Genomic DNA, 12,933 nt, shown 5'->3' on the forward strand with positions numbered 1-12,933 from the left:
GCACTGACCATATCCAGATTTCCACATATCCAATCCTGTTCCTCCTCCAAGCAGCTTGGGGCCATATATATGGTTCTTCTCCCATACCACTTTATCCTCCCAACAACTCTAAGAGGTAGGCTAGGACAGAGGTGTAGTGGTCTAGGGTTGTGCAGTGCGGGAGGAAGGTCATCAAAGACCCATTACTATTTCTGCAGCAGGGTCCCAACAGGGTCCCTGTCTCCAGCATCTTAGAGCTGCCCAATCAGCTTAAAGGGGAGCTTTTTAACCACTGGGAAGAAGTCTTCTCACTCTTTGGGCTGCTTGGAGTCCATCAGAGTAAAATGAAGTTAATCAGCCATTGAGGATTGGCTCCCAGGGTCACTCTGGAGAAGGCATGTGGGAAGAGCACCAAAGAGTTGTTCTCTATGCTTCAAAGCTATGGATTTATAATGACTGAAAACACAAGGTGCTTCAGTTTCAATAAATACTTTGTGCAATGGAACTTCAAGGAAAACACAAGTCATTCTGAAAGAAGATATTGGAGCACATCAATCTATGTACAGAGAAAATAGTAGGTCTGGCTGAAAAACAACACATGGAGATCTGCATTGATCACTGCAATTGTTATGTACTGAGTTGAATAGGATCCAAAATGCAGCAGTCTGATTGGTCCTAGAACAATAGGATCCAAAATGCAGCAGTCTGATTGGTCCTAGAACAATGCAGCAGTATAATTGGTCTGCAGGAGCCACCCAACCCAGCTCCAGATGGAAGTGAATCCACAACCTGATTGGCCTACAGGAGAATTCCGGAATTAGCCAATCACGTGCAGCCCATTGTGTAAATAATGTATATAAAGCAGATACTTTGGGGAAACTTTCATTCCTCCTCACCACTATGAGCTGAATAAAGAGCATGAAATCCACTCTCGACTCTGAGTATATTTCAGCAATGCAATCTCTTATTATTATTATAATTATTGTATAATTATAAGACTTTATAAGTCTTAGGGGCGGTATAATTTTAGAAGGGGGCATGGCTCTGGGGTGTGTGGCTGTGACTATCATGAAGTGACCCTGCACTTCTGTATTTGCCACCACACTACTCAGTTAGGATGAGACACAATGACTGATCCAAGGCCAATCAGTGAGTTCCATCACTGAGCAAGGGTTCAAATGTTTGCCTCCCAAGTTCTACTGCAACCACTACTCCATTCCGACTCTCAGCCCTCAATAAGGTTGGTGCATCACATGAACTACCAACACATAATTGTGGGATAACCAGCCTCAATAATAATAATAATAATAATAATAATAATAATAATAATAATAATAATAATATCTTATTTCTACCCCGCCCATCTGGCTGGGTTTCCAGCATGTCTAATTAATACATGAATGGGGTTAATGCCATAGAGTAACCTGTCCTGCCAAGCTTAGCTGGGTCACTCTCCCTCACCTTGGGAGGAAGGTAATCAGGCCTGTTGTTGAGAAGCTCAGCATGTAAAGAGGTCTGAGTTGGTTGCTCCAAACTCAAGACTGCATGGCTCTAATATGCTTTTATTGTGTTTCTATATCCAATAATTTAAGAACTTTCAGCACAGTAACTCAAGTGTTATTGCCTGTGTTTTCTGACTGACATATGGAAAAGCACATGAACCTAACCCTTGAATAATTTGTAAGTATATATAAAAAAATTAACTTACCAAATGTGTGTTGTTTTTCTATGTTGGGGAAGAGGGGAACTTTGGAAGGTACTTATAAGGACATATTTTAAAGGTCTAACAGCCAAATAATTTTCACGCTTTACTTTGTTGTATATTTTGTGATTTTAAATCTCTGCTGGGGTCCTCTCATCAAAGAGTATTTGCCCCAAACCTGGATCTTGTTATCCAGGGGATTATCCTTTTATATACCTATTTTTCCTAGCAACCAACAAAAATTCCATCCAAGCAAGCAAGAAGCATTATTAGAATTCGAGGAAACAATCTAGCCAGGCAAAAATGTCCAAGGAGGGTACAATGTAGGTCTGGTGAGGGATGTAGCCTGTAGAGAATTGATGTGACTGGGGAGAGGGGTGAGACTTGAAGGCCAGATAAAAAGGCCTGGGGGGCCACATTTGGAACGTGGCCCAGAGGTTTCCCATCCCTACCCTAGAAACAGCACTTCCATGCACATCAAGATCTCAAGAAGACGTACTTACAACTGTCACAGCATCATTGAGAAGCGATTCTCCAAATACCAAAATGTGAAGCTTCTCATTGACATGTATCTCTTCGAACACAGACAGCACAGCAACAGGGTCAACAGCTGCAATCAAGCTACTGAACAAGAGGTTGTGAAGCAAAGATATATCACGTAGCTGGAAGGTGTCCACTTGGCATATACCATACAGCGAGAATCCAATTCCAAAGACGTTCCATATCGTCCCCACAACAGCATATAAGAGGATCGTTCCAATGTTCTCAAAGAAGGGGCGACTGGGCATGAAATAGCCAGCATCCAGGACAATGGGTGGCAGGAGGTAGAGGAAGAAGATGTCACTGTCCATGACCGGAGGGGATTTGTCGTTTAAGCCATAAATGATCCCTCCCATGATAAGCCCCACGAAAATCAATAAGCAGCTTTCGGGGACAACAGAAGGTAGTTTCTCAAACAAATGGAAACCTGCAAAGGTCAAGAGGCAACATTAGTGGGAAATCAGAAGCATTTGTTGCTTTGTGGTCATTTCAGCTTATGTCTTGTGTCCCCACCAAACCAAGTGTCGTCTGAATTGTGGGTCAGGAAGCAGAAACTAATCACCTGGTGGGCTGGAGTCAGAACTAGTATGCATTAAAGCTGAACCTATCAAATTCCCACTTTCCAAAACAATATGGGAAATCAAATACTATCCTTCAGAATTTGCACTTGTCCAATTTTGTGATGCAGTTCTTCAAACGACATTTACAAAATGCATGTTAGGGGAGAGGGTGCATAAAAATGAAGATATTGCTGAACATAACACATACAGTAAAGTGGAGAAAATTGCTTAGGAGAAAAGGTGCACTTGAGTAAAAATGTGATTATTAGGAGAAATGTGCACTAAAATGCTGGTAGGGATTATCCAGAGACTTTGATTTTTTTGTGTCGTTTTCAAGGGACTTTTGATTTGTTACATTTCAATGGATGTGCATTTTTTTTTTAGCTTAGTTTATCATAAAGGTGGCTGGGGGCAGTGTGGCTGTCTATGGTAGATGGACTGTGGCTAAAATTATGTGCTCACTTCTTTTCAAACCATCAGTGGGAGCACAGTGGATGCAGGGTAAATAGGTGTGTACAGTGGCGTCGCAAGGTGGGGGCGGGGGGGGGGCGGTGCACCCCGGGTTCCATGTCTTGGGAGGTGACAAGAAGGCACCCAGCGGGGATGCTTGCCCTGCTGCGTCGGCCTGGGCTCATCGGTGGGAGAAGCCATCACACCGTCGCAGCCGCATGTGGAGGATCCTCCATTCGTGGCTGCAGCTGCGAGCAGAAGGTCCCGCCACCGTCTGTCTGTATGGCGTTCGAGCACCGCCAGCAGCAAACCACTATGTTGTACAACGCATGCGCGGTGTCGCACGCATGTACTGTACATAGCAACGCCGCACATGAGCTGTACATAGCGGTTTGCTGCTGCCGCTGCCCGAGCACCATACGGACGTCGGTGGGATCCCTACGGTGCCGCTGCAGCCGCAAGCAGAGGTTCCCACCACCGTCCATATGGTGCTCAGGCGGCGCCGGCAAGAAAACACTATGTACAATGCATGCACGGTGTCACACGCATGCACTGTGCGTTGCAACGCTGCACATGTGCTGTACATAGCGGTTTACCACCGGCGCCGCTGGAGCACTGTACAGACAGCAGTGGGATCCTGCCGCCACCAGCAGGAGCCAGTTACGGCGAGTGGGGGGCCCCCTCCCAGCCTCCCTTCCTCTCTGGCTCGCTGTAAGCGACTCCTGCTTTGCAGCTTTACAGCGAACCAGGCTGGGAGGGAGGCCGCCTGAGAAAAGGTTTCTACCCAAATGCGATTTTGGTTTTAAACGCAGTGTAAGGAGTCTCTATGGGAGTATATTGTATTTAAAAATGGGGTATCAGAGTTTTTAGGGGGCTAACCAGGTTGGGATATCTGGGATAGCAGGCTTGTTGGGTTTTTAACGTTTTATGTAGATTTTTCAATTTCGTTGTTTTGTATGGGACAATGATAATAAAGATTATCGTATCGTATTGGAGGGAGGAGGATGCATGGGAGCTGTGGCTCCTGAGAAGACGAGCTGTGCCGCTTTGCCAGCACCCTGGCAAAGCGGCATAGCTCCCCCCTTCCCCCGACGGCTCAGGGTACTTGGGAGTCGTGGGGATGGGGGCGCAGAGGTGTAGGAAGGGGGAGCGGACCACCCAAGGTGTCTTCGCTGAGGGGGTGACATTTGGTGCTCGCCCACGACTCCCAAGCCTACCCTGAGCTGTCGGGGGGGGGGGAGTGACAAAAAAAATTCCGCGCTGTGTACCATCTGGGTTTGCTACACCTCTAGGTGTGTATACACACTGCCTAGGTGTTTCTTTCTAGTAAGCATTTCTCCAGCGCTCTGCATTCTCCCTAGCTGCCCATTTTTCCTGATCTAAAAAAGCCCCTAAGAAGGAGATACCTCGTGATGTCTTCTTCAGAGCTTTAACTGAATTGCAGAAAGGGGGGGCAGGGGGCGGGGGTCCTGCAGTGTGTGGATTATTAACTAAATAGTTTATAGAATGTATTCATTATAATTTAATGTATTTATATCCTGCCTTTCTCCCAAGCTGGGATTCAAGGCAGCTTACAACATTTAGAAAAACATTATTATAAAATACAAAGTAATAAAAACAAGGTCGTTAAAAACAATGGTTAAAACGCATATAGGACCAGCAATTAAATTACGCTTTGTCCTGACAGCAGCCCAGTGGTCAGGATCCTGCATCCCAAGAATTTTTGGATCTAGCCCTACCTTTAAAAATAGCTAGAGGTATTTAGATTTCAACAGCTGCTCATTAAATACTTTTCCAAGCAAAATATATGATGTGGTCAACTCAACATAATCTTTCAGAAAGACATTTAACTTTTTTATTTAAAAAAATGTACTCAGGGTTTATTGTCTGCAGTTCCAAAAAGCTTTTGAGTGCCTGTAATCAGAGACGGCTTTATTAGTTGTGGAGAATTCAATTTAAATGTACGTGAATCATTCATACTTCAAATGAACGGAAAACATCAATGCAGCCTTCTAAAGCCCTCCATCCATACTGCTGCACAATGCAGCCGGCTAATTTGTGCATCTGAATAATACATTAATGGGGGGATTCTTACTGTCTCATTGGAAAGATTCAGCTGTTTTATTGTTCTTGAAGGAAACAAATGGATTGGAGGAGGTTGGATTTTTTTTATAGACAGATAGCAATCAGAGAGGCCTGTTGCAGAGTCCCTGTACAGACAAAACAAGAGCTTCAAAGTGTTACAATCAGTGCTTTTACCCTGGCAGCATCTTTTTCCCCTAGAAAAAAGCACTGTTTACAATTTGAACCATGCATTATGTCATGTCACAGTTTATATTGCTAAAAATAACTCATTGATACGCCTCTATAAAGATTTGGACGTGGTCTGATTTCTTTGAACTTTCTTGATTGTTTCACAGGACGCTTGTGTACAGTTTTGGCATTTGGCATTGCTGTTAAACGAAAGTCTCCACATGCATTTCAAAACGGTACCCGCAAGAGGCAAGGTGCCCAATAAACACTCGTAAAATATACCTCACCCCTAGAGATGAATGGATCAGACTTCCTAAAAAAATTCTTCCGTTTCTCCAATCTTAAATTCAGCTTTCCACATTTCCGCATCAGTTTGCAAACCTTTTTAAGTCCTCATGAAAACTCACCAACATATTAGTGTGAATTTATCCTAATATACAGCTTGTTGCAAGCAGTTATGCCTTATATGATGCATGTTTGTACTTTCACTATCATGTGCGTTTTTCTGCCCCCTAACATTATGCACGTTTGTTCGCATTATCTTGCTGAAGAACCACGTCACAAAATACAGCGAATTTTGAAGTGCAGCTGCATTTCAACTCACATATACTTTTGGGAAGCTTGTATTAGTTATGTTCAGATTACGGTGCAAACCATACCAAATTTATCCACCATCCCAACCCACTCCCTGGGACTAACACAGAAAGCTGCCTTATCCCAAGTCAGACCAATGGTCTGTCTAGCTTCGTATTGTCAACACTGACTTCCAGTGGCCCTCCAGGGTTGCAGGTATGAGTCTCTCCCTTCCCTACCTGGATGATAGTCCAGAGAGAAGAAGACTAGATGGGCTTTAGATGCATTTGCTTGTCTTTTCTTCTAAATCTGTATCCTCAACCTGGGAACTTTTGCACGCGAAGCAGATGCTCTACTACCCAGCCCACCAACCCCTGCCTGGAGAAACCTACCTATTTTAGCCAAGGAAGCCAACATGATCCACAGGGTAATCTCAAAGGGCACTTGGACATGCTGATAGTCTAGAGAGAAGAAGACTGGGTGGGCTTTAGACTCATTCGCTTGGCTTGTCTCCAAATCCATATCCTCAAGAGACTCCATCATCGTGGAACTCTGGAAGGCAGCAGCTACTGGCAGAGAGAGGAGGACAGAGGCAGAGGATCCCAGAAGCCAAAGTCCTGGCATGGCCTCCCGTCCAAGGATCAGAGCCTCCATCTGCCAGTTGGAGTTCTCACGGTCAGGGGAAGTGCCAAGCTGGCTGGCTGGCAAGCATCTGGCTGGCTGGCTGGCTGGCTGGCGTCCAGCTCTTTTGCTGCTTCTGCCTGAGCGTTCTAGAGGCTGCTCTACTTAATGCACCCTGCTGCATGCTGTAAATTATATGGATGGGTGTGCAAGGGGAAGAGCCACTGCTGGAACAGGGAGTGAGGGGAGAAAGAGAACCAGCAGCAACTACCTACGTCACTTGGAAAATGCATTTTCCACTTAGCCAAATCAAGACATTCTAAACCATGCTGCCTAACCTAAGCAATCCTTCTAACTTTGCAAAACAAAAACAAGCCAAAGAAGGCATATAAACCCAGGTTGCAAAGCAGGCCAGCCTGATGTGAACCAATTCATAGAGGGTGGTCCATTAGGGGCACACGGGACACTGTCCCACTAACCTCAATCTACACTCAGCTAGCTCCTACCTACTTGTCTATCTTCCTGTTTTCAACCAGTTCAGTGAGTAGTGTTGCCTGTCAGCTTCATCCTCCTCTTTCTTAGTGTGGCCCTTACAGAACTCATCAGGAAAGAGGAGGATGGGGACAAAATGTGAATTAACTATCTCTGTCTGTCACTGGCTCTGGATACACCTACTCTTGGCCTCCTTGCCTTCCACCCTACCAGTCATCACTAGTCAAAGAGTTGAAGGAGGCCTCATAGACCTTCTAGCCCAACCACCTGAGAGGAAGTTCCAGCAATGCCAGATTTAAGACAGTACAGGCAGTTCCCTTGCACTGGGTGCTGAGCCCAGAGGGTGCACAATCAAAAATATCCATAACTGAGAAAAACCATTTTGGGGCACCCAATTTTGGCCTCACTGAGAGCACCATATTACCAAAGGTGACCGAAGTCTGCTCCTGGCTCCAAAACATTGGTTCCGTGGTGAAACTGCTCTTACTAATCATTCATTTTTCCTAAAGTTCAATTGAAATCTACTTTTCTATCACTGAAGTCAATTTGTTTGTTCATTTAAGAGGATCTATACATGCTGCCTACTACCTAACGTTCTCAACGCAGCTTACAATACATTTAAAACACAATGAGATAGACAATCAGACAATAGCCATTGCAGCAGATCCAAGATATTTATATATACATACACAAATACCTGCATATATACATATTTGTGTGTGTGTGTACCCATAAAATCCTTCTCATAGTCCAAGCAAAGCAATATGTTCCTGGGCAAAGGGGTCAGTTTAGGGGCAATGTAGTCATAGTAGGACTTCCTTGACAAAAGCACAGGTTTAGTAACTCAGCAAGTGTATCTGAATTCCTGAACTGAGACATCAATGTGTGTCTGGCTCTCTGCTTAGGAGTTCAAATGAAAATTTTCAGGTGGGCAGGTGGAGCCTACCATATGCCACCATACACATTGTGCAGCTGAGTCTCCTGGCCTAGAACTGACTGTTGGAGTAGCTCAGTGTTCCTCCCACACAGGCCAAGCACTTCCTCCCAGGGTGGCTGCTGATGCCTCTCATAGACCCTGGCCTTGGTGACAGATGCAGAAGGTGCCAGGGGAGCAAAGGCATTAACAAGCCTCCCAGAGATGTTACAAGCCTCCCCTCGTTGGGGTGGCAGAGAACAAGCTGTTGATTTTCATGCAGTGGCACCATCAGGGAAGGTAGTGTGCAGAGAGAGTCGCAAATGCAACAAGGCCAGCTTATACTTTGAAGTAAATGAAGCAATGTACAATGGTACCTCTGGTTACGTACTTAATTCGTTCCGGAAGTCCGTTCTTAACCTGAAACTGTTCTTAACCTGAAGCACCACTTTAGCTAATGGTGCCTCCGGCTGTTGCCATGCCGCCGAGCAATTTCTGTTCTCATCCTGAAGCAAAGTTCTTAACCCGAGGTAATATTTCTGGGTTAGCGGAGTCTGTAACCTGAAGCGTATGTAACCCGAGGTATATTCATTCCTCCCATCTTCCAGCCTTCTGCATATGCACCTCAAGATTTCATATCTGTTATTGTTTGAAATATTGATCCTGCCATAAGCTTTTGTAGACTACTGCCCACTTTCTCAGAAGCAGGAAGTAAGGCAGTGGGGGGGGGTGTATCCACACATACCTTTTGTCCCATACTTTCTCGGTGCTTTAAAGCGCTGTGTCTAAGAGCTTTTGTCGTTGTTGCTGTTAGGTTGTGGGCGAACATATCAGACGACACAGCGATTCTTCCAAAGCAGCTATTTATTTGTAAGCTGGAACAGAACTGAACTGAGGAGCTCAATCAGCCTGCTTATATAGAGCTCCAGAACAAGGTAACTGTTGCAACTTTCTAAAACTATCCGATCACTGAACGTCACTTTCGATCCTTCATTTGCATAACTATCTACAGTATCCCCCTGCTGGCCCAGGATGAGAACTTCAGTACATAACAGTTGCCCCAGCACTTTCCACACAAAGAGCAACTCTTTAATGCTGAATCGGAACAAACAACAATTTGGGTTTTCTGCAGATTGCTGTTTGCAGCAGTAAAAAGCAGCTTTTCAGAGGGAAAGCACCAGGGCAAAGCAAAAAGTGCCTGGACACAGCGCTTTAAAGCCTGAGTCTAGAAACACAGCACAGAGGGAAGTCGGGATGAGCCCTGTGTGTATGAAACTCAGGTTTAATACTTCATGCCTCTGATGAAGTGGGCAAGGACCCACAAAAGTTCATACCATGATCCATTTGCTAGCCTTTATATGGTACTGTCAGACTCTTTCCTGTTCCTTCAGATACAGAAATTCCCTATATAAAGGACACAGGGCCACTCTACACATTTTGGGAGGCAGGGAGCACAATTGCTGATATTATCAGGTATATTAATGATGCGAAGCCCTATGTAGTGCACAGGGCTCTACTTGGTGCACTGGAGTCAGTAATGTTATGGCTGGAATTTGAAAGGGCACTGCTAATTAAAACGTGGAAGCCCAAGGCTAATACAGCTGGGTGAAAATCAATGGCCCACTTTGGCTCCAGCTTCCTAAATGACACCAGACCTGAACTAAGGGCAAATTAGTGATCTATTTATTTCTCTTCTAATTCAAATCAAGAGAGGGGAGAGGGTCCAAAACTGCTTGTCAACCCCAGAAAAACACAACCCCCTTTCTGATGCCATTTTTAGCACACAGCAAGGGTGCAGCAACGAGAAGTCCTCCTGAAGGATTACAGTATTACATTCAGCAGCACCTTGGCCATCAAAGGGCCAAACAACCTTTTCCCTACAGCTTTTTATAGAGATTGAGGTTGAATCCTGACAAGACAGAAGTACAGGTACTGTTTTTGGGGGACAGGGAGCGGGTTGGTGTGGGGGATTCCCTGGTCTTGAATGGGGTAACTGTGCCCCTGAAGGACCAGGTGCGCAACCTGGGAGTCATTTTGGACTCACAGCTGTCCATGGAGGCGCAGGTTAACTCTGTGTCCAGGGCAGCTGTCTACCAGCTCCACCTGGTACGCAGGCTAAGACCCTACCTGCCCGCGAACTGTCTCACCAGAGTGGTGCATGCTCTGGTTATCTCACGCTTGGACTACTGCAACGCGCTCTACGTGGGGCTACCTTTGAAGGTGACTCGGAAACTGCAATTAATCCAGAATGCAGCAGCTAGACTGGTGACTGGGAGTGGCCGCCGGGACCACATAACACCGGTTCTGAGAGATCTGCATTGGCTCCCAGTACGTTTACGAGCACAATTCAAAGTGTTGGTGTTGACCTTTAAAGCCCTAAACGGCCTCGGTCCTGTATACCTGAAGGAGCGTGTCCACCCCCATCGTTCAGCCCGGACACTGAGATCCAGCACCGAGGGCCTTCTGGCGGTTCCCTCATTGCGAGAAGTGAGGCTACAGGGAACCAGACAGAGGGCCTTCTCGGTAGTGGCGTCCGCCCTGTGGAACGCCCTCCCATCAGATGTCAAAGAGATAAATAATTACCTGACATTCAGAAGACATCTTAAGGCAGCCCTGTTCAGGGAAGTTTTTAATATGTAACGCTGTACTGTTTTTAACACTGATTGGGAGCCGCCCAGAGTGGCTGGGGAAACTCAGCCAGATGGGCGGGGTATAAATAATAAAATAAATAAATAAAATAAAAAAGATGCATTAGTCATGAGCACTCTTGCCTAGACGATTCTTTATTGAATGAACACTGGTGGTGGTGGGCTGTCTGGGCTGGCCCGAGCATTATGCAGAGTGAGGCAGCCACCTCAATTGGCTGCAGAAAAGGAGAGAGAGAGGAGGAGGGATGGATACTGGATAATGGTCAGCTGAGAAAAGGAGGAAGGTGAGGGAGGCGTGGCAAAGGGTGTGAAGGGGGAAATGTGGGTTCAGCAGCAGAGGTTTTAAAAAAAGAGAGGAGGGAGGAGGAGTCTTGTGAATGGGACTGATGATAAAAACTGGTGCATAAAAGGGCCTGAGGAATAGGAGGGGTGGGGTCTTCATAATTGTGCTGGTGGTGAAAAGGCAGCTTAATAGTTGTGATGCAATGGGGGGGAGGAAGAAGGTGCAGGAGGTAACCATGGGGGCTGCACACAAGGAGGGGGAGGCAAGGACATAGCAGTGAAGGTGAAAACAGGTTCAGAGTGGGGCTGCAGAACAGAATAGAGAAGTGGCTTCAGAAATGGGGTTGGGAAAGTAGAAAGCAAGCTTAGTAGCTGCATGGGGTGGGAAGGGAAACTCTGGGGGTTAATGGGAGGAATGGCAAGGGGTGGGGGCATAGCTATCAACTTACAGATTTGAAAATAAGGGACCAGCAGCCTTGAAAATAAGGGATCAGCAGCCAAAATAAGGGATTTTCCGGGCACAGGTATGTTCAACTTCTGAGCCCCTCTGAGCCAAAGGCAGAAAGCCCAGGCAGCAGTCAAATGAAGCCTCATCAATAAGGGACAGCAGTGGGACATGGCGCTGGGATAAGGGACTGTCCCGCCAAATAAGGGTCACTTGACAGCTATGTGTGGAGTGAGAAAGGGCTCAGCTGCTAGTATAACATATTTGTGAGCTATGTTTCCTCCCATATTTTCCTTTCCTCCAAAAGGATGAACTGGATTCTCCAAAAGGAAGGAGGGCTAAAAGGAAAAGCTGTGTAATGGTCTGGAACCATTTATTTTTAATCAATAGCCATTTGATCAATGTGGTGCATAAAAGGATAGAACAGGGAAGCTGTAAACCAGGACAAAATATGAAATCATTTTGGAGTGTTGTTGTTAATTAAACATGTAATTATATTATTTATAAATGCATCTACAAAGTGTATTGTCAACAATAGCAAATAAAAGAGAAGGAAATAGTATATTAGCTAGCGTTAATATATCATATTAACAATACTATCAATAGAGAAAGAAAAACAGAGGAGAGGAGTAACAAACAGATCATTGTTAGTGTTGCTCCTGTTGCTATTCAGATTGATATGGATGCCTTTCCAAAAATAACCCTCACTTTTTAATCTTATTTGTTTTTAAATGACATTTGTATGCAGCCACATAACATTCTCTTTCAAACAGGACAATGTTAAAATTACATTATGCAGTGAATCAAATCAACAGCAGGTCATGCAAGGCAGCAAAAAGCCCACCTTTCATTGAAATAGAGACAGGAGAGACAGTTTACAACTCAGATTAAAACTACTGTAATCCACAAGTAGTACATTAGTCCAAGTAACATTTATTTATTTATTCAGCATATTTGTTTCCTGCCTTTCAGGCCAGTGTCCACACCTGGCACCCTTTTCTCCAGAACAGCCGGCTGGATCAGGCCCATCTCACAACAGCAGACCAGATGTCTGTGGGAAGCCAAAAAGCAGTGCCTAAATGTAACCCCACTCTCCCCTCTTGTGATCCCCAGCAACTGATATTCAGAGGCATACCCCCTGCAGCAGCAAAGGTAGAAATATAGCCGTTCCTGCTACTTGCTAGGGATAGTCTTATCCTTTGAGAATCTGTCTAATCCTCGTAAGAACACATGAAGAGCCCTGCAGAAGAGCCCTGCCAAAGGCCCATCTAATTCAACTTCTTGCATTGGCCAACCAAGATGCCTCTTCTGCAGGGCCAAGAGAAAAAGTGAGGTGACCGCCTCAAGCAGCAGGATCCATAGGGCAGGAGATCCAGCCTCCAAGGAAAGCATCACCCTCTGCTGCTGCCATGGTGGCAACAACCACTGCAGCATGCTCCTTAGAGGCCAGATCTGCTGCTGCCTTGGCAGCCCTC

At 45.5% G+C, this 12,933-nt stretch overlaps 1 protein-coding gene across 1 annotated transcript in view; it reads right to left on the reverse strand.

Moving 5' to 3' along the window:
- LOC310698028 (sodium/hydrogen exchanger 2-like) overlaps positions 1-6,521 on the reverse strand; it is a 31,028-nt gene extending 24,507 nt beyond the window's left edge. The window contains exons 1-2 of the mRNA XM_083484739.1: positions 6,450-6,521; positions 2,185-2,648 (exon numbers count right to left, since the gene is read on the reverse strand). Coding sequence (XP_083340865.1) covers positions 2,185-2,648; positions 6,450-6,474 — 489 coding nt within the window. The 5' untranslated portion in view covers positions 6,475-6,521. The remainder of the gene's footprint in view (positions 1-2,184; positions 2,649-6,449) is intronic.
- Positions 6,522-12,933: the final 6,412 nt, after the last annotated feature.

This window comes from Podarcis liolepis, assembly GCF_965112155.1.
Source record: "Podarcis liolepis genome assembly, chromosome: Z".
NCBI lineage: Eukaryota > Metazoa > Chordata > Lepidosauria > Squamata > Lacertidae > Podarcis > Podarcis liolepis.